Consider the following 22957-nt stretch of genomic DNA (forward strand, 5'->3'; position numbering starts at 1 on the left):
AATTTTAATTTATGTTGTTTGCCCGATAAACAGTATTCACAAATAAATTCATTGTTTATATACTCAACATTCATTTTTTTAAGGAAATCTTTGATGTACTTAATATTTTGATGTGCTAATCTGTGATGCCAAGTCTCTAAATTTTCTATATTTTTAACTGTCATACATTCAGAAATATTATTAGTTAATTCATTTTCTATTTTGTTTTCATACATTTCCTTCTTGAACTGCATTTTATATAATTTATTCTGTCTTAGTGCCTGGGCTCTAATATTTCCATATTTATCAAAAAACTTACATGATGAATTATCAGATGACATGAAATATCCCTTATCAAGAGCACATCCAGCCGAGAATAAATTAAATTTTAGGTCAGGTATATACAAAACATTCGATAATGACGTTTCAATGAATTTTCTTCCATTATAGGACCACATTTTAATATTTCCATATCCTCTTACCTCCAATGTTTGCCCATTTCCAACTTGCACCATCCTAGGGGTTCGATCCTCGAACATTTTCTCGAACAAGCTTCTATCCCATGTCATATGTTCAGTGGCTCCCGAGTCAAGGTACCAATCACCTGATTTTACACCATCTGAATATACCATAAAAGCGTTGTGTTCCACTTCTTCTTTGACAGGATTCTTATTCGACGGTTCTTCCTTTTTCTTCTTGATCCAACAAGTCTGAACTAGATGTCCTTGTTTTCGGCAGTAACTGCAAAATTTATTTGTTTTATCAGCCTTATCATTCTTAGAGTTCTTAGTTCGAAAGTAACAGTTCTTTGCTATGTGACCAGCTTTTGCACAGATGTAGCATTTTTTGGTTGGATTATTCTGAGAACTCGTTTTGCTTACTAGTGCTGTTGTCGACTCTACTGTTTTGCATCTTTCTTCTTCAAGCAATAATCTAGAGGTTAACTCTTCCAATGTTTGATTTTTATCTGGAACTGACTCCCATGCTGATCTGAAGTGTTTAAAATGTTCTGGCAAGGTCATCAAGATTTTAGTAATTATCATTTTATCTGACAGAACTTCACCTGCAGTCTTTAATTTGGTTTTTATTTCCTCAATTTTGGATATAAATGTATTCACAGAGGAATCAAAGTCGAGCATGAAAAACCTTTGTTGTAGCAAATGCACACTTACAACTGATTCTTTATCATATACCGTTTTTAATTTGGTCCACATTTCTTTCGCAGATTCACATGACAGTAAGTGAGTTAGAGGACCTTCTTCCATACGTGTAACCAACAATTCTTGAGTTTTTGCGTCGTCCTTGAGCCATTTGTTAAGTTCATCTCCTGAACTGGGTTTTATTCTTGAACCATCCGCGATCTCGAAAAGACCTCGTCCTTTTAATATAATACTGGTTTGAAACTTCCATATGGGCCAATTATCACCATTTAATTTTAATGTCGTCGTGGTCGTGTTATCTGCCATTTTACACCACACGTGGTTTTTTCGATTTTACTTTTCACACACTCGAAAAACGTATCGTTAAATTGTTTTTATTCCAGTTGCACGACTGGGCACATAACCTGTTTTTAAACGTGGGTTTAGTGGATCGAATTACTGTTTTAACACTTTTATAATATAAGTTTTATTCTTAAACAGAACAGGAGAACAACGGCTTCCAAGTTTTTTTTTTATTCAACTTATGACGTACTACTCATAGACAAGACAAGACTATATGCGGCTGCGCAATACATGTCATTGATACAATCATAGAATATGATCAGTGTTACCACTAGGATAAATTAACTTGCCATTGTTCCCTAAACATAATAACAACAATGTCATTTTGATTTTTCTTTTTTTCCCACTTTATTTCAAATATTATAAAAAAAATGTTACAGGAATTTTTTATTCGACAGTAAATTATCCTCAATTTGACGTAATCAGATTTCGTATCCAACGTTTCGTACTCTCTGGGCTACCCTCAACCTCATTTTTTTCAATACGGACCTGCATATTTTATGACATTTTTCGAAATTACTTTTAACGCTGAATTCAACGATATGTCATACAATGTCATTCAAAGTTGATTTTCAGGTGATTTTGACCCTCATCCAAATTTAATGGTGTGTATGTAAGAAAAAAACAAGTCTATTAACGATATCAATGTACTGACTCAAATTCAATCGAACCCAGAAAAAAAATCGAGAACTGTGGCCAGTGAATGGAATTTTTCAAAAACTGCTCTTAATAAAATAGTCAAGAGACGCGAATACAATGATTTTAAATTTGAATACCAAGCCTTGCAAAAATTATATCGTAATGCTCTCAAAATAAAGTTCGATTCTGTAATTTGTTTCAACGTAACAAATGACAAATACAATAATAGTGATACATGGGAGAAAATTGAGAATGTTTTGGAAGGTATTCAAGGAGACCAAACAAGCAAATGTATAAGAAGTATGGGTTCCAGAACCGTAAAGTGCATTTTACAAAATGGTGGACATTTCGAACACTTAATTCATTAATTTTCATTTACTTTCGAATAATCATTTGATTTTTCTTTCATTAAATGATACTTTCGTTTAATTATTATGAATTGAAATATTTAAATGATTATTATAAAAGAACCAAGAAACCAGTGTACTGGTTTCTTGTTTTGATTCTAATATGTTTCATTTAGTTCAAGATGGGTAAGTTGATTTTCTTATCGAAATTTATTGCATATTGCATGTTGTTAATTAAACTAAATGAAGGTAATACAGATCCGACATAAGAAAATTGGATAAGGGTCAAAATCACCTGAAAATCTACTTTGAATGACATTGCATGATATATCGTTGAATTCAGCGTTAAAAGTTATTTCGAAAAATTTCATAAAATATGCAGGTCCGTATTGAAAAAAATGAAGTTGAGGGTGGCCCAGAGAGTACGAAGCGTTGGATACGAAATCTGATTACGTCAAATTGAGGATAATTTACTGACAAAAAAAAAATTCCTGTAACATTTTTTGATGATATTTGAAATGAAGTGGGAAAAAAAGAAAATTCAAAATGACATAATTTACTTTTCTTATGATATCTCGAAAACCGGCCCTGATAATCTCGATTTGTTTGAAGTGCTTGATAATGCTTCTATTCATGCAACTTTTTGTCCATTTGACCGACCTTCTAACTCTTATGGTTTAAAAGTTACCAATACAATCCCATTAAAAAAGTGGCCACCCTGTATATAGATGTAGGCATTGATAGGTTACATTGAATTATTATCTGATGGAAACCTTCTGCATATTCAACAAAGTTAGGTTTATTTATCATTCTGTGCCTGAATAACATCGTTCTTAGTTTTCCTCTTGTGAGTTTAATTCAAATAATGGTACCTACACCAATACGTTAACAGTTGTGCGAATATAATCCTTTCATAGTACAATTCTCTCCTCACAAAAATTCAGAGTTCAGATTGAAAGAATCAATATAACTTATATGTCACCTATAAAAATATAGATGACATATAAATTACATTGATTCTTTCAATCTGAACTCTGAAAAAGAACTGTCGACTCATACACATTAAAAAAAAAATGAACCCCTTTAATTTTTTTTCAGTTTTCTAGTCTACTTCCTATAAATGAAATTATTCGATCAAATCAATATTTATTTTCCTATAAATATTTACAAAAATTATCATGGCTACATTTTGTTGTCGATCAATGCGATTTTGTAATAATGAATCAATCATTATTGGTGTACTGTGCTGCTTTGAAGACCGGATTGAGTTAGAAAATTTCGGGCTTTTTAGCTATATCAATCCTTGGGCAGTAACTTTTTTATATTTTGATCGAATTCCATCCATTTGATTCAATTGGCATCACTGTTTATGTTATTGAGTTTGTATGTGAATGCTTCGATTTACTTTGGAAAGGGAATCAATTATGTCTTGAGATTGTCGTAGATCAAGCGTTGGTTTGTAAACTCTTTCCATGTTATGCTTTTCAAAAAAATTTCTGATGTCATTGGTCACTGATGGTAGGAAAATTGTCTTCATTTCCGGAGTATGTCCTCTCGTATATGTGTATGTTTCGAATTTAACCATTGGAAAAAAGTCTTGTTTCGAATGATCTAACATAAACATTTTCAGCTCCTGTTTCAAGTTACAATAAATAAACGACAAGATAGTCCGGATTTCCATATTGATATCTCAAAAAATAAGAAATAATGATTAAATACTGGGGAAGATGCATTTATCAGAAGTCAGTCTAAGTAATCCCAGAGAACATTAGAAAAATTATTCTACATTTGCAATATTTTATTAGAAACATTTCTACTTCTCAGAGTATCTACTCAAATGAACCTATTCATCACAATATTCTCAAATCAATCTCGCACATTTATTCAATTTCAATTCTGGTCTTGAGAATCCTGACTTCTGAGACTTCCCTTCTGACTTAAACTTCTAGCCAACCTCCTTATGCTGGATGTCCTATTACTGAAGGTCGGCTTGAACACCCATCTGCTACAACTAGCACCAAGTTCATCAACATCTGATTCAATATCTCTGAAGTCCCCTTGAGTTTGATTTTCCATAAATTGTCGAGGGTCAGTTATGGAGTCTACCCTTATAAATTCTATTTCAACATCATCATTTGAAAATCTGTCGTCTTCAAAAGAACTCTGAATAGTTTGAATTGGCATCATCGCAGGTTTCTTCTTATGCTGTGGCTTAATAGGTTTTCGTTTTTCTCTCTGGGAGCCAAAAATCAAAGATCTCAGTTCCCTTTTAAATTTGGTGTGAGAAAGAGCGTAAATAAAGGGATCTATACAGCTGGCTGTCTTGCAGAGCATCGCTGGTAACATTGAACCCATTGGAGTGATGAGATCCTTATATCCAAAGATGCCAAGAAGTGCTACAGTGGCATAAGGCGTCCAAGAAACCACCCAAAGTATGATTATGAAGAAAATGATGAAAGCTAACCGTATTTCTTGCCTATTCTTTTCTTCCTCTTTCATATGTCTGAAAGATTCGTTCTTGAAGGTCCCCAGTTTCTTTCCTTTGGTTTTTAACACAACAGTTTGAACGATGTTCATATAACTGAAAGAAATGACCAGCATTGGAAGTAGCCAAGCTGCTGTGAAAAAGGTGAAGATGAAGAATCGTATACTTCTGTGGTCGGTCAAATAGTCAAAACTGCAACTGGTGAGTAGCCCTTCGGGTACGTATGTACCGAATTCTGTGTCGAATAGAGGTATACTGGAGAAGAAGATTGCGTAGGACCAGGTAACTATAAGACTCATTTTGATGCGAAGTTTGCTGTACTTTCTTTTGAGTGGGTACTTGATCACGAAAAAACGATCAAGAGCGATTGATGTGAGGGTCATTATTGAACCACACCCAGATAAGCCTCCAAGAAATCCATAAATGAGGCAACCTGCAATCAAAATTTGTTGTTGTTGAAGAATTTTCATTGATTTATCAGAGAATAAAGGTGTAGAAAAAGGTTCATGCTTGGTGAATCTTTAAGTCATACATTACATTTAACCAAAGATTCCAATGATATAAAGGGTGTTTTTTTTAGAGCTATAGAATTTTAAATTGCAATTAAACAACGATGGATTATTCAATTGACATGAATTTTATTTATCCGCAAGATAATCTTGTGGCATTACATTTTAAATATAATTTCTGGCATATAACCGCCACCGCTGGCTCGGATGTAGTCCAATCTGGACGTCCAATTTTCGATGATTTTTTCGAACATTTATGGCCGTATATCGGCAATAACACGGCGACTGTTGTCTTCCAAATGGTCAAGGATTCGTGGCTTATCCGCATAGACCAATGACTTTACATAGCCCCACAGAAAGTAGTCTAGCGGTGTTAAATAACAAGATCTTGGAGGCCAATTCACAGATCCAAAACGTGAAATTAGGCGGTCACCAAACGTGTTTTTCAATAAATCGATTGTGGCACGAGCTGTGTGACATGTTGCGCCGTCTTGTTGGAACCACAGCTCCTGGACATCATGGTTAATCAATTCAGCAATGAAAAAGTAATCATGGCTCTATACCGATCACCATTGACTATAACGTTCATAGTTTTTGAAGAAGTACGGGGACCAATGATTCCACCAACCCATAAAGCGCACCAAACAGTCAGTTTCTCTGGATGTAACGGTGTTTCGACATACACTTGAGGATTAGCTTCCCTCCAAATGCGGCAGTTTTGTTTGTTGACGTAGCCATTCAAACAGAAGTGCGCTTCATCGCTAAACAAAAGTGCGCGATACGTATTCCGCACAGAACCATTATCTTCGAAATGAAATTGCACTATTTGCGAGCGTTGTTCAAGAGTGAGTCTATTCATGATGAATTTCCAAACCAAACTGAGAATAAATCACGTGACAGCTGTCACCATCTCGAACAGTGATGCCAACTTAAAGTTATATACCTCGAAAAAGAACACCCTTTACTTATATTCAATGCGTGGAACAGCCAGGCCACGCTGAGATCCCTATAGAAGTTGAAGGATTTGCGGACACACCGGCAGACAGACACAACATTAAAGTGGTTCAGAGTACCATTATTCCAGATTTGACATCAGTGGAAAGTTAAAAAAAAACAGTTTTCCCCATCTTGCTTCACAAAGAAAGATATTACGAATAATCTAGTTATTAGTAGAATACTCAATTATTTGAAAATATTTCATTATGCTTCCTCGTTTCTTCCTACTTCTTTTTTCAAGATATTGAAAGTGATATGAAAAAAAACATTAAATTCGACAATTTCATCTCAATTATGGATCCACCCTTGAGCAGAGAAAAGACTTCAACGCAACTACGACCATGTTGCCGAGCTTTTTTCTATATTCAAAGTCATACCTATAGGTACTTCCTTATGAGATACATACAAAGTAAAATTTTTTCCACTGCGCCTAAAAATGATAGTTTCTATTAAAACTTATCAATTTACTTATATTCATTTTTATATTCACTTCAAATATTTTATATTGATATAAATCAATTTTTTGCATTTAATAGGAACGTCATTTTTATTTCTGAGCATCTCCTCTCACTGTTCCTCATTGAATCTGAAGAATTGATCAATGAAAATATGTTTTATCCTGTGAGAGGTAACTACGTTTAAACTAATTGTTCTATTTTAAGACTCACCCTGCATATAATAACTACTCGTCAAAAGTCGAGGATATCGAGAATATGGTTGATGAAAACCTGGGTCAAGATGAACCAGAAGAAGTTTTCATAATCGTTATGAGCTTATGTGATTGAAAAAAAAAATATTTTTCTCCAACCATCAAAAAATTTTGACATTTTTGAACTATTTTCAGGTGCAAAAGCCATCAATTCCCTTACCGTACAAAAATTTGCTCGTTGCTTAGCAACACTTTTAATCCTAGGATTAAAAATGCTACTTTTAATTCTAGGACTGAAAGTAATTGCATTTAAGCTCTCTAATTGAAATTTGTAGAAAAAACATTGTCTTTTAAAAACTTAGTAAAACAAAATAATTGCTATCGCTGTTATAATTATAAGGTGTTCAAATTTATTACCAAATTATCAACGATTTTTTAATAAAACTAAATTTATTTTAATTTTGACTTGGTTGGAGAAAAAATAGTATATATATATCATACGGACTAAAAGTGCCTATTTTTACTCGCAATTTAGCATTCGCTCGGCTGCGCCGCACTTTTAATCCTCATAATATAATATACTATTAGATGATGCGTGAAATATGCATCTTCGGAAAACATTTATATCCTTGAAATTTGACGAGCAGTTTATATTCATAATTGAATTCAAGAAGAAGCAAGAAACCTTTTTCTCCTAAAGCTGGTCCTTCCTGGAAGGTATTGAATAGGAAGAAAGGTATTTCGATCATCATAAGTCCATCTGTTATCGCTAAATTCAATATCAGTATGTTTCCTGACGTTCTCAATATTTTACACCTGAAAGAAACAATTGATACATAACATACATAAAAATGCAATATTCAATTAAGCTTTTCTGAATGTTTTTCTGAATAGTTCATAAAATCTACCTATATTTTTAAATTTCTGTTACAAATTCTGTATTTGCATATGGCAGGAGACTGAAGTTTTATGAAAATAATCATTTCTGAATTGAAAATCAAAAATTTCAAGAACTGTTAGGAGTCCATAAGCCAAATCCGAAGGAATGAACCTCCAAGGACACATACCAGGTCACTCAATAAATAGGTCCCATGGCCTGACGCACAGATGGTACCGCTTGTGTCATATTACTTTTTTCTGGTTTGTAAGAAGCTCCAAAAGATGTCTGTCCGAATTTTGTTCATAATATTATAGCATACGTATTTCTGGATGAGCTTGTTTTATTATTCACTGACTATCTTGAAAGAGGTTAAACCGAGGGTTGAACAATAAATATCACATAAAGTTATTGGACCGATTGAATACAGAAACTGAATCCAAGAGATTATCATTTCCTTATACAAAGTTAATGTTTTTTGTCACAAATCGATGGAAACCATGATAAAATTGAGCAAATTGCTTTTCGAACTTCCTTATCAGTCAGCTGATTCTTTAGATCTAACACTCAATGATTACTGGCTTCCTGCAGGCCTCAAAAATCGAAGGAATGATCCAAGGAAAAAAAGTATCACTAAGAAAAAAGTGATTGCCAAGGTTGAAGTCTATTTCGAAAGCAAAGACGAATCTCTTCACATAAAAGATAATGAAAACTTAGAGGAACAGTGGAGTACGTGTATCACTATTGAAGGTGACTACGTTATCGAATAAATTCGAATCTTATGCCCGGGATCTATTGACTGAGGTAATTTTGAAAAAAATTCAGTGTGAATCTATTGGTCACCACCTAATAGATAATTGAGGTGCCACAGAGGCATAGGAGAGTCGAGATAGAAAAGCATAAACAAAACAAAACATAATACAACAAATGTCGAGCATATTAATGAGCTCAGATCTTTGAGTATTTCTTTTGAATTCTATTCGTAAGGGAATATCTATTCAGAGTATTCTCTCGTTGTAAAAATTGTCAAGAATAAATGTAGATTATTTTCTACCGGTGACATTTTCAATAGACAAGATCTCTGCTGAAATTGAAGTAGGCACTTACAAGACAGAAAGAGATATTTGAATATTCATAGTTACACTTACAGAAATATTTCCCCGAAAGAATAATCTCCTTATCATCAGAATATAATAAATGAGATGCATTAAAGGTGTAATTTGTGCTTATTACATAGTTTCTGACTATCTATGATGTGACAAACTTTTTTCACAAATAGTTAGGTACTATTCTCTAAAAACATATTATTTTGCAAAATAGATATTGAGATATGACTCACCTCAAAAACATGAAAATAACCATCAAATTCCCGAACAATCCCACCACCAAAAAAACAATATAAACAACACCAAGGATAAAATGACTGAAATGACCAGCTGGTTCGAATTGCAACCAATACGGATTAATCTTATTGATGTAATCCTCTGTGAAAAACCCTGTCTTCTTCCACTTACTGACAGGATATAACTTCTTGAACGTCTCAATAGGATCAGGAACACTGCCATTGTATCCATTGCTGTAATTCGCTTTCTTTTCTACGACATACATCGCTGAACTGAATTTGACAAACATCGAAATCAATGGGATGAAATTTAAGGTAAACATAATTTAGGAGTCACACCTACGTAAACAACTAAACTTAGTTCAACTTCTACGAAGTTTCTGAAATAAACTTTAGGGGTACACAGTGAAGGAGATGCGGCATATGTTATGCAAGTCCCTCTAATTTATTACTAAGGCTCAATAAAGAGAGGTTATTAGTTGAAATTGGTAATTTTCTAGACTCAATCACGGCATAGCTACCGTCTAATGACATGTAGAATATCCTAAGTTTACTCCTAAGAGATTGGAAGTTCAGAAGTAATCCATTATTTATTATGAAATAGTTGGCTGAGGTCGGTAGGATATGTTTTCGGGAGAATATTCTAAGAAAAGAATCTATCGATATCAACATGGATGTCCTTTTATATGAAGCGTAAAAGTTTGACTTTAGTATTTAACAATTTCACAAAAAGTTTCGTAGAAATAAAACCAGCACTGGTGCTTGCATCGAGCGACAAACTAAGGACAAAGCATAAGATATAAATACAGAGTGTTCCTAAATTAGAGGTAGAAACGAAAATAGAAGATTCGTTGAATGATTTCATGAAAAAAGGCTCTTAAACTCTTTGTCTTTGAGATACAGAGTGTTTCTTATGGTCCTACTTTTTTCTTTTTACATTTTTTCATAACTAGTGGTTTAACAAAAACAAAAAATTCTGGAGGAAAAAAATGGATATTATTTCAGAAAAATATCACCCTGTTTATTCGCAATAGAACTTGGTCTATCACTTGATATAAACTCCAAATTGAAATACCTATGCCAAATTTCAGTTGAATTTCTTGTGAAGTGCAGCTGCCAGAAAAAAACGAAAAAAAAATAAGCTTTAACACCCTGTATCTCGAATACAGAACGTTTGTATAGGACTTTTCCTATAAATATCAAAGAATACATATTCTTTTAATTAAGAAAATAATGCTTGGCTACTCTTCGACTATAGTGCATGTATAGGTACTATGTTCGATCTCACACATGAGGCTGGGTCTGAATGACAGGGTCGAACAAGTTACAAAAATACATCTTGCCATAGTTACATTATTTCAAATTTCAGCTCAGCTATTTCATACTAATATTACTAATTTTATTTGTCAGGAAAGCCAGGAGATTCAAATCTTTTAGAGGCCATTTTTCTTCTTCTTCCACATATTTTAGGCCATGGGCCTGTATTTTCCAACTTCAGTTCTCTTGAGATATTGAAGAGGCCATTTTTACTAGACCTTATTGGTGAAGAGCGACATTGCGTACTGAAACTTTCAGCTTTCAAACTTTGATGATTCAGTTAGGCGTCCACAGGTTCTTGGATTATGAGGAAATATCTCATAACAATTTCATTCGGTTATTTTTCGGAAAAATATGGAAATAAACTCATGCGATTTTCGATTCATTTTCTTGCATAATTATCAGTAATTTTCAGGTGCTCGGGAAATTATAACCGAAAAGAAGTGTTTATCATAATAATAATAATAATCGTTTATTGATCTCATAAGAGATAAAATTATGTGTGAGATAAGTCACAAAAAAAAAGAAAAAAGTTAACACAAATAATTATCAAATGTATCGTTTAAAAATTCACCAACAGTATAATAACAATTTCTTAACAATAAAGCTTTCACACTGGCCTTGAATTCTCTAAGATTCAGATACGTAATATGGGAAGGTAAATGGTTGAACAATTTTATGCCCTGATATGTGGGTGACATTTCAAATTTTGTTGTTCTGTGTTTTGGTGTGAACAGCACTCCCCGATTTCTTGTATGGTAATTATGAAAGCTAGATAATTTTGTGATGCTATTCTCTTTTTCCTTGATATATAATAAGGTTTTAAGAATAAAAATACAAGACAGCGTGAGAATACCATTTTGTGGAAAAACTAGTCATAATGTAAAATACATCTGTGTTAAAACAGATCTATGATAGAAGCATAGATAGATGACGTAGCTAATAGACATGTCAAAGTGACAATGGGTTTTGAAGTTATATCTTTTGCTGTGGCTACAGCTTTTTGGGCAATAATAGGAATCATCGCCCCTTTATGTGTTCCAAGAGGTAGAAATAGATCGTAAGTTTCGTACTAAATACTTAATTTAAAAAAATCATTTCATAAGGAAACTCGAGGAGAAAACATCTTTGTTAACTGTCTCTTTTGGAAAATATTGATGAGGATCTTTGGATTCAATAATTGTAAAAGTAATTCATGCATAATTTTTGTCTAAAGTTTTATTATTTGAATCCCACATGAGCAACTTCATGTCATAGGTCTGGTATCAAATAATACTTAGAAACATTTAACAGCAATTCAACATAGCTATGCTACTTTTGTAGTTTTTCCTTTATAGCCTCAATATGGTTATTCAGAATGAAAGGAATTTTAATTGATGTGGAGCTCTCTATTAACTAAGAGACATATCCTTCAATTATAATTTTTTCTACTTCTGTTGGTTTCTAAGTTATAGCTTTCCCGATCCATAAAATTAAGAAATCAGCATAAACCAGCAAAAACATGTTTTTTGAGAAACAGTTCCATCAACAGCAAAAAAAAATGAAATTTCGTGATATTCTAATTCAATATTTTGACAGAAAACACATCAGGACTATCAGTGTAGATTAACAAGAATAAGTCCAATATCTAATCAATATTTCACTTTTTTAGATCATCCAATATGGAATTAATTTGCTTCAGAACCCTTAATATTCCTTATTGAAAATTACTTCAAACTTTCTGTTTCAATCTACGTTATCGCTCATATATTTTTAAATATATTCTTTCGAAGTAATGAAACACTCAATTCACTATTACTGCTACTAATCTTCATGATGGGTTCTACAAGAGTGGTCGACAATCCAACCAATACTACAGTTTGCATAAACTTGATCGTACAAATGTTGTACTTCAACAGAGAGCACATAGCAGTGATTAGTGAGAACAGTGCATATTTCTCCTTTCCACATTCGAAGATCGATGGTTCTCTCAGCATGTATCCTAATCAACCCATTTTCAAACCACCAGATCTATATGTACTCGACCGCCTAACAAACGAAAGCCTATGGAAGTTCTTCGGTAAACTGTACAGAAAACAATGGTTCCATTCAAGAACAAAATTCCTGATTATAAGTGATGAAGTGCGTTCCAGTTTTGTCAAGCAAATCTTGAAGGTTTACATGTTGAACGTCAGTTTTTTAGGTATTTCAGGAAGAATCCACACCATATTTCCTTACAAGAAAGGAATATTTCCATCGAAACAAGTGAACTTCAAACAAATCGGATTTTGCGATGTTAACAAAGTGGAGTTGATGGAAGAGAGTATATTCCCAAAAAAAATTCCCATTACTTGGAACAAAGCGGAAATTGTAGTTGGTTATATATGGAATTTCCCAATATCAAATTGTTTTTTATGTAAACCAGTTATGAAAGGAATAGGAATTGAAGTTCTTGAAGTGGTATTCGATCGTTTAAATTTCGAAATCAGAGCAGCAGTATACAATAGGAATAAAGTATTGAAGAAAATTTACAGTGCAATGTTCAAGCAGAAGATTGACATAGTACTACCTCCATCAAAATATAATTGCTCAGTATGCCAGGTGGATTTTTCCATTGATTATTTTCATGATCCGTTAGTAGTGTATGTTCCATTACTAACAGCACCCAAATGGCGATTGGTGATCGATGCTTTCCAGTACACTACTTGGATTTCATGGATAGGTGCTTTGGTAGTTCTGGTAGTTCTCTGGTCCTTACAGCATCTACTGCTGGACGTCAAGAGGCATCCTACCAAATTCCCAAAACTGATGTTGATCTTCACCTCCAAATCGATAGAAAAAACGTTTGCAATAAGCCGAAAAGTCTCTTCATATACATCTGTTCTAGTTCTAGCTTTATCCGCTATCATGAACATTTTATGGAATACCGAGTTAACTAAAATGATAAACCTTGTTGATTATAAACCGAGTGTAAACTCGTTAGAATCGCTTCAAAGCAGTGGACTCCATATAGGTTATCTTTATAACAACAATATACCGGTGTTAAATCCGAGAATGAAATTTTTAAATTGTGACGATATCTTGATGTCAACCTGTCTGAATGCTATCTCAAAAGAGAAGAATATGGCCTTAATTGGTCCGCATAGAGCAATAGCAAATTTTGGTTTCTATTATTATGGCTTAGATTTCAACACTAAGATGAAGCAGCTGAGTCGCACTTCTTCTTTTGCCGGTTACCACGTGGTCTTCGTCAAGGGATCTCCCTTGTTTCAAGCTGTGAATCGCAAATTGAGTCAACTTATTGAATATGGGATTATAGACAAGATTCTATACAAATACAATACCAACGTGAATGTGAGAAGATATCGTAGAGAAAAGGTGAAGGAAAAGTTATCCTTCGGTGATTTCAGATTGGCATTTGGCGTTTTAGCATTGGGGTTACTTATGGGTACTTTATCATTGCTTCAAGAAATTCGGAAACTGAAGCTTACAGGATAACTGATCATTTCCCGGCTTATTTTTTATAATAACCTGTACTCCGAGAGTCCAGGGTCTAGCGTAGTATAATAACATTTTTTCTTGAAAATTCGACATTATTCGTCAACTTTTTCACCTTTAAGATTGATATACACATATCGCCAACATTTTTGGAGACCACTCGTAAATAATTTTAAAACGAATATTCAGCATGTATACAAAAACAATTTCCTCTAATTCCACATACCAATGTTTCAAAAGTGTATCACATCATTTAGCGTGTTTGAGTGATTATTGAGTTTTTCTCATAAAAAAATAAATGTTTGTTCGCAAAGTTATATCATGCATATATTTATTGTCCAATAAAAGGGCCATCTAATCCTTATTTTCCCCTTCCAAAAATATTAATGAATAAAATCTTTCCGCAATGACGAACTCTTTAAAATGAAAAATAGTAAAAACATCATATACATCGATGATCTTTAACGTAAAATGAAGCGCACTGATTTTTGAAATGAACGCTGAACCGGTATAGATCCCTCTCGACCTTCAATATATCATCTCCTGAAGATTGGTATTAACTAGAAAAAACTGTGGTAGGCACTGATGCACTGGCTTCAGGCCCGATACTTATTGAGTTATATGGTTCTATTGTATTGTTGTCATTTCCATTTTCCAGGATAATCCGTCTCTGCTTGATCCTCACTGCGATATGTTGCTGGTTATTGTGAGTACAATTGATAATAATGCTTGATATGTAAGTTATACATTGTTGGAGAACTTCCCACCATTCAGTTCTCCATTTTAGCATTACTAGTTTTATTGTGTTTGTTGTATTTTGTATTATTTTTTATTTAATAGTTCATTTTGATTAAATAATCAGAGATTTACTATGAATAACCAAAATTGAACTTTGTATCTATCTTGTTTTAGCTGAATCTTCAAGGAATAATCAATTCCTAGGTACAAACTTGAAAAATTTTAATTCAATTTCAGCTGGTTTTGTGCATTCGTGGTGCAAATGAATCCTCTTCTGGGTCCCAAAATAGAAAAGGATCACTACCTTATCATGGCCAGAAATTGGGTGAGTAAACAGTTCCAAAAAGAGTTCCTGGTAGGCCAAACCAATCATTCTGATTCAGAACAGGCCTAGGGGTCTAGAAATACTGGTGTACTAACTTATTTTTGAGAACATTCTTAATGAAACTATGGACTGAGGAAGGTACCATATTTCTCAAATTTTGAGAAGATTGGCTTTACTTGATATTTCCCGGTTCTTTTACTGCGCTCACCTCAAACTCAGTTATCATTTCCATGAAAATATGCCAATTCTATTATGTATGTATGTCTACGGTAATAAAAATAAAAGTACCGGCGATCCTTAGTTTGATTTGCAAGACTGATCTCTCAAGTTTTTGTAAAATATTGTGCGAAATATGCCAGCGAGTCGAGTGATTGATCAATGGCAAGGTCCGAACATTATATTGTGATGAAAATTTCATAGATATTCTGAATGGAAGTGTGTTTTATTCACGTTTACTTTCGGAACAACAAAATGGATAGCCTTTTATTATAACACTCATGTACACCAAATATCTATTTTGTTGATAGATCTACCTCAAGGGTAGATTCTACATAATCGGTAAATCTACTTGCTCATAGATCCGCCTTGCATACAAATCTACCTAACCCAGCGATCTACCTTCTTCACGCATTTACCTTGCCTAAAGATCTACCTTACACTCAAATCTTATCTAGATTATCCACAAATCTATCTTGTTCGCAAATCTACTGAGTCAACTGATCTATCTCTCCAACCGATCAGTAAAAAGTATCAACAGGAATGTTTGTTTTCTACAATATATTTATTAAATAATCATTGGTGTTCTACTTAGGTCTGCATTTATTTTTTATCATTGACTTTATTTACTTATTATATTAATATCAGTGTCATTTTATTTATAATTGTTTATTCATTCAAATTTTTTTTCAGGGATCTTTTACTCCGGAATGATCAAAGCATCTGTTGAATTCTACAACAAATCCAAGCTCAGTGTAAGGGAGCCGGAACCTTTTAATTATAAGTGCCACCATTCAAAAAAGAAGTTTTATGAATAAAAAAATTTAAAAACAAATAATTTTATCTAACCCATATCAAATATTGAATTGTGAAATCCAACTCTTTGATCAATAAGATTTCTATATTTTGATGTTTAAAAGATGCTACATATTTGTTGTTGTTTAAAAATTGTTTAAAAACGGGTTTTGAGTATTTCCAACGTTCCTTCTCACAAATCGATGAAAATCATAGTCAAATTGAACGAATTCCGCTTGCAAATGCTTAACAACCCAGCTTATTACTGGCTTGTTGGAGACCTAAGACAAAATTCTACATGAAAAGAAATTCGGCTCTGAATTTCAGGCAAAAACGAATCTTTTTATAGAAAGGGTATTGAAGAAAAGTTAAAAAAACTCTATAAGGTAACTATATTGACGAATAAAGTGAACGTAATAATGGAGAATATTTTCAATTTTCTATATAATTTTCATGAAAAAGTTAGGAACGCTCATTCATTATTTCATGCGAAGAGAAAGAAAATTCGTTTAAAATTTTTGTATTTCATGCGAAATGTTCAGTGCGTGACATCATAAATAAAGTTATCACAGTCATGACTTTCGCCATCGTATTATTTTAATTTCTTTTCCATTATCTTTCACTAAGTGTTTAATAAATGGTTGAAAATTTTGGTTAGTTCATTTTCGGAAAATGATTGTAATCGTGCTTTTGGTTGTGCCAATTTTGTCAGGTGAGATTTCAGTAATGAACATATTTGTAGATGAATTATAATAATTATGAGTTCACATCAAAAATAAGATATTCCGGCCGATCTAAGCGAAATGAAGATTTTTTTAACAAATTGAGATATTGATCTGAATGACGAAATATAATATTGGGTAAATTTTGTTCAGTAAAGTTGATAACAAGTATTATGCGTATAATTCAATATTAAAGAAGGATTCTCATCTGTATTCGAGTCCCAAATGTCCAAAGAAAAATAATCTCTGGGTGGATGATTCCATTAGGAATCCAACGCAAAATATTCCAATTTGATGGTCTTAGCCTCAAAGTGTTGTTGATCACAAAAAAGGACTACAAATTCAATTTGAGCTTATATTGAAATACGAATTATATTTTGTTCATTTATTTATTTTGGTGGATTCACAATATTGGTAAGTATTTTCAATATCATGCTTCCGCCAAAACATCTGTCACTTAGTCGAGCAGTATATCTCCAAAACCTTAAAGAAGTTCAATTATTGGTTAGCAAATGAATAATGACCTACCACACCTTGATCTTTTCAACATTATTCTTGCAAACCTTTATTTTCAATTATCAACTATTACTTTATAGGTATATTCACAGGAAATGCTCAGAAAGCACCTCCAATTCGAAGAATTGTAGGTGGCTTTGAAGCCAATATAGAAGACTATCCATATATTGTATCCGTCCAAATTTATGGGAAACATATTTGCGGTGGCACAATCATCAAGCCTGATTACATACTGACAGCAGCCCACTGTACATTTACTGGAGTACAAATGAGAGTCAAAGCAGGCACTGATAACTTGCGAGTAGGAGGGGTAGAAAGGAAGGTAAGTATAAATATCAAAAAAATCTCTTGAACTACTAAGGAAGATTATATGAAACAATAGTCCAATTCTATAAAAAAATATAACAGAGATTGAATATTATGGTTGCAATCCATTATGGTTTATTTTTTTCGATAATGCAGTGAAACCCTGATATTTTCAGAAGTTTTATCGGACTCAAATCATGTACAACCGTTTCGTCAAATTTCGTTTGAATAACTCAATCAGAACCATAAGAAATTCAAGCAGAATATCTAAAAACAAAAATTTAATATTTCATTGAAAACAGCACCAACCGATTTGAAACTTTTCATGTATTCTGTTATAAGCTTCGCGTCGGAGCGACAAGATCAGGTAGTGACGATGTCCCCAGTCTCGGCTGAAATGTTTCACTGACACAATTGTTCTGACGAAGAAATACATGAAATTGTATCGAAAATAGATACTCTAGTTTAGTTTTGTCATGGCATGGTAGGACTTTGCAGATTAATTGAGTAATTGTTTGAACTTCTGGCGCATATATTCGAAACAAAGATACCAGGAAGTTCAGAACTTGTGAAGACTGAAGATATAGCTGCAAATATTCGTGTTCATAGCGGCGTCAGACCCTAAATAAGAAGAAAATTCAAACAGAAAAAAAGGATAAGCTCTGATGTGAAATCAAGACCTCTTGTGGACTTGGCACAAGAGTGATTTCACATTAGTGGTTTCCCCATTGATTCATTAATTAATTTTTCTACATTTGTAGGTTAAATCTATAAAAAGACATCCTCACTATGTTGATAATCGTTTCAACAACGATATAGCTGTGATGAAATTAGAAACCCCATTGGAATACATACCAGGAAAAATCCAAAGTATCAAGCTACCCAAACCTTCTGATACCGTTCCTCTGGCATGGGGAACAACTATGGGATGGGGTGAAACATATAACAAGAATGAGAAAAGGAATAAATTGAGGGCACTTCACCTCGAAATTTACAGTAACGAAATTTGTGAATCAGTAGGATATAGGATAACAGAGGTTATGTTTTGCGCAGGTCATATCAAGGAAATGAAGGATTCTTGCAACGTGAGTGTTAACAAAATTATACTCGTTTGTAACACGTCATTCAATAAGTCCTGAGTCTGTAACACAGATGAAACCTCCAGTGATATAGGTATCACTTTTTTGTGGTGTCAAGCTTCAAAATATGCTTGTCAAAATTTTGGATCATTGGGCTGAGTCTGAATCTAGATATTGACGGTTGAGTGACGCTACATTTGTTGTTGGTTGAAAAATTCATAAAAACGAGTTTCTTATATTGATGTATTTTGCACTTAGTTTTTTCAATATGAGGTAAAAACTTCACCCTATTTTGAACATTGTTCTTCTCTGCATATTTCTAATATATGTTCACATTGAAGGGAGATTCTGGTGGACCATTTGTAATAAACAATGTACAGTATGGAATAGTATCGCATGGACCTTCAGATTGCGCAAGTGGCTTACCAGGAGTATACACAAAAGTACCAGCTTTAGTAGATTGGATTAAGAAAGTAGCTCATTTTACCGAATAGTGGACATCCGAACCAATTCTTCTGGACCTACTTAGCTCAATTAAAATTTGAAGAATCAACTGATGAATTCTTCATCTGCTCCTATCAGATATTTCTCACTGGAATAAGTATTAAATTCAACTTTTACTTGACTTATGACTATCAGATTGAAATCCCTCAGCCATATCTCCAATAAAATGCAATTAATGGTATTATTTATATCGATTCCATATGTCATTTTATCAAAATTCAATGATGCTGAATTTGACGAAATGAAGCTTCGAAAATACAAAACTTATACTCATTTAAGTAGTGTGCTAATGCTAATTGATTATATGCAACTGTTTTTCCAATTTAATCAATGAATTTATCTTCTTCATAGCTTCTTAACGATTTTTGAATACGACCAATACAACTTTACATGTCCAGGATAGGTTGAAATTCTGACTAGGAATTTTGAAAGTATGGATGTTCGAAATTTTGATTTTCTGATCATTTCAAAGCTAAAGAATCGATCCAGATTGAATTGAATGGCATGGGGATATATAATATCAATTTCAATCATTGTAAGAACTCTAATGTGACTAGAACCATAAAAAATTCAAAAACAATTCAAAACATTGAAAAAACATTCCTTTTATTTCCGGAACAATATTGTGACTAGGTTACAATTCAGTTGAAATAACCACGCGAATGTTTATGCTAATTTGTATGAGAATTTTGTGTAATAGAATCTTAGAAATTTCTTTGAGAATAAAAAAAAATTCTGACGTGTCAGAGTCGGAGGCCTTTAAGCACTTGTTCATGAGCAGATTGCATTCTATATACACTTATGTGGTCATGTGGTCTTCAAGAGCTTAATTAGTCTTCGAATAAACGAGCTCTCAGAAATTATATTTGTGTAATTTTCATTTTACATCCAAATTTTCATCTCGATCAAATCTAGTATGATATATTTACGGAATTCCTAGTTGGATTATACCGAGGATTATACCCATTTTTCTATTTTCTATGTATTTTGGTTCAGGTATCATCGTATTTTTGCTAGGTGGCTCAAACTTCATTTCATTTATTTTATTGCCTACAAATATTTACACTCATTTTTCACATAAAAAGATAATACATTTCTAATTCATTACCTCACGCAATATAAGTAGTCATTTTAAATAGTTACCTGTATTACTGACTATTACATGGAAAATTCATATCTATACGAATATACGAATATCTTGTACGTGATATAATGAAAAGATATTCTGCTCCATAAATTTTCAGTATTTTTTTTATGACATTGGAATTTGTTAACAATATAATAATGTTTCTGAGTTTTCAGTTACTAATTTTAATCAATTCTCATTCAAAATGATCAAATTCTTGTTTTTGGTTCTGCCGCTTTTATCAGGTAAAATTTCAGCTAATAATAACATAATGATTTATCACGAAAAAAATCAATTTCTAATTCTCAATTCATATTGATTCAGATATTGATTTCAGAGCCACCAAACTCGACGTTATAGGTCAAATAATTAAAAGTAATAAATAAATAAATAATTCATGCATTTTTCTATAATTTTATTTTTGATTTCTATGCTCTCATTTTGAGTTTTGATGAAATTTATGTTTCATCAATTTACTCTCATGCGAACACGTAAACAACTGCAATTAAAATTCCAGGACTATGTATATATTAGGCACAATTAGGTGAGATCATGAAACGTATTCTGTCCGATAAAAAGTTTATTTTCGCAGGAAATGCTAAGAAAATATCTCCAAACAAAAGAATTGTAGGTGGTTATGAAGCCCACATTAAAAATTTTCCCTACATGGTTTCCATCCAAATTTTGAAAAAACATATGTGCGGAGGAGTAATCATCAAACCTGATTACATAGCCACGGCAGCCCACTGTTTAATGTCTAATAAGAAACATTATAGAGTCAAAGCTGATACCGATGATTTAAGAAAAAAAGGAGTTGAGAGGAAGGTAGGTAGAAAAATTTTGAAATTCCTAAGCTTTCTAGAAATCTTAACTTTTTCATTCCTTATTTTTAGGTGACAGATGTAAAAATTCATCCCGATTTTGATTTCCAACAACAAATCTATGATGTGGCTGTGATAAAATTGAACGCACCATTGGATTACATTCCAGGAAAAATTCAAAGTATCAAACTGCCCAAGCCTTCTGATTCCGTTCCATTGGGTGAAGCCACAGTTATAGGATGGGGTGAAACAAATAACAATGATGAAAAACTCTATAAGTTGAGAGCACTCGATCTTGAAATTTATAGTGACGAAATTTGTGAGTCGGCTGGATTTAACATGACTGAGGTTTCATTTTGCGCTGGTCATATTGATGAACCGAAAAATTCCTGTAAAGTAAGTACATACTATTTATTGATACACTGATATAGTCCATCAGGAATATTAGAGGACAACAATTTTAAAGATATTGCACTAGGTGCAATAACTAACTCAAAATTCTACAAAGCAATTGCAATCCAATGTCAGCTCTTCAAGATAGACATGCCAAACTAACAAATGAATATACAGAATGTTTCATGTTAAAATATACAGGGTATCCTAAATTCGACGCTCACTAAGAGCATTGTAAGAGAAAGTATGACGAATATGTACTTAATATTTGAAAATGGTCAATATTCTTCAAGGAGCGGTCAAGTTACTTTTAAGAGTAGGGTTCTTTGAATTTCAGTTATTTTTATAGAATGTGATGGTCATAATGATTCATAACATAAATGAAGCAATATATCCCAAAAATCATTTTATTCGATAGAACCGTTTGAGAATTATAACTAGATGTAATATCGAAAATATAATTTTCCCACTCCAAGCTTGCTCTACTGATTATTAACTAGAATTGGTTGTTGATATTCAAATTTAAATTGAAAACTATGAAAGCATACAAAATCTATAAGTAGTCGTCCAATGTTTTCTGCATGAAACACTCAGTTGGACATAAACGAAAAGTCTCAGGACATTTCTTGGATTCATATTATCCAAATTTTCCTGCTTTCTCACTAAAAAGATGTACAGTAAATGATGAAATACCCTGTGTGAACATTGATAGAAAAAAAAACTTATAAAACCTATTTAGAAATTCTTTTGTTTTTAAAGGGAGATTCTGGAGGTCCACTCATTATTGGCGATATTTTATATGGAATAGTATCATATGGGGACACTGACTGCACAATTGGCATACCTGCAGTATACACAAAGATACCAGCAGTAGTAGATTGGATAAAGGAGGAAGCTAATTTCCCTGACTAGTAAAAATATTAAATTGTTTTTCCGATAATTTCTCAAAAACTCAGAGTACCTATACATATGTAACTAGGAGTTTTCATTTATATTTTATATCGATACAACATTCACCATACCAACATAATTATCATAGACACTCGAATATTTCAATATTTGTCTATTATAATTTTGAATGATAAATGAAACCATATGTACGTTATATAATTGTTCTGACTGAAATACTTTTAGGATTTCCTTTCCTTAACATACAACTTAAGAATTGATAATTAAGTAGATCAATCATCAGATAGAAGCATTCTATAAGGAGTGCTTAAATTGAAGCTAAAATCATTTTCAATCAGTTAAGATAATAGAAATATTTGTTAGTACCATTAGGATTTGAAAAAACTGT

General features: G+C 32.8%; 3 protein-coding genes across 3 annotated transcripts; 2 read left to right on the plus strand and 1 right to left on the minus strand.

Annotated features, from left to right (window-relative positions):
• Positions 1-4319: 4319 nt before the first annotated feature.
• On the minus strand, positions 4320-9749 carry LOC123686435 (opsin, ultraviolet-sensitive-like). Its single transcript, XM_045626563.1, has 3 exons — positions 9323-9749; positions 7792-7922; positions 4320-5385 (listed from the first exon to the last, which is right to left on the minus strand). Exons 1-3 carry the CDS (start codon positions 9646-9648, stop codon positions 4358-4360), a joined length of 1485 nt encoding a protein of 494 aa, XP_045482519.1. The 5' UTR covers positions 9649-9749; the 3' UTR covers positions 4320-4357.
• Positions 9750-11591: 1842 nt separating this feature from the next.
• Positions 11592-16224, plus strand: LOC123686445 (V-type proton ATPase subunit e-like). The gene is made up of 4 exons (XM_045626591.1): positions 11592-11702; positions 14778-14825; positions 15095-15182; positions 16092-16224. The coding sequence occupies exons 1-4, from the start codon at positions 11605-11607 to the stop codon at positions 16110-16112; spliced, it is 255 nt and encodes an 84-aa protein (XP_045482547.1). The 5' UTR covers positions 11592-11604; the 3' UTR covers positions 16113-16224.
• A 597-nt stretch (positions 16225-16821) lies between these two features.
• Positions 16822-22597, plus strand: LOC123671048 (coagulation factor X-like). The gene is made up of 8 exons (XM_045604697.1): positions 16822-16905; positions 17512-17753; positions 18499-18822; positions 19158-19309; positions 20603-20691; positions 21039-21271; positions 21340-21663; positions 22420-22597. Exons 1-8 carry the CDS (start codon positions 16866-16868, stop codon positions 22570-22572), a joined length of 1557 nt encoding a protein of 518 aa, XP_045460653.1. The 5' UTR covers positions 16822-16865; the 3' UTR covers positions 22573-22597.
• The last annotated feature ends 360 nt before the right edge of the window (positions 22598-22957 follow it).

This window comes from Harmonia axyridis, chromosome 1, assembly GCF_914767665.1.
Source record: "Harmonia axyridis chromosome 1, icHarAxyr1.1, whole genome shotgun sequence".
Lineage (NCBI taxonomy): Eukaryota > Metazoa > Arthropoda > Insecta > Coleoptera > Coccinellidae > Harmonia > Harmonia axyridis.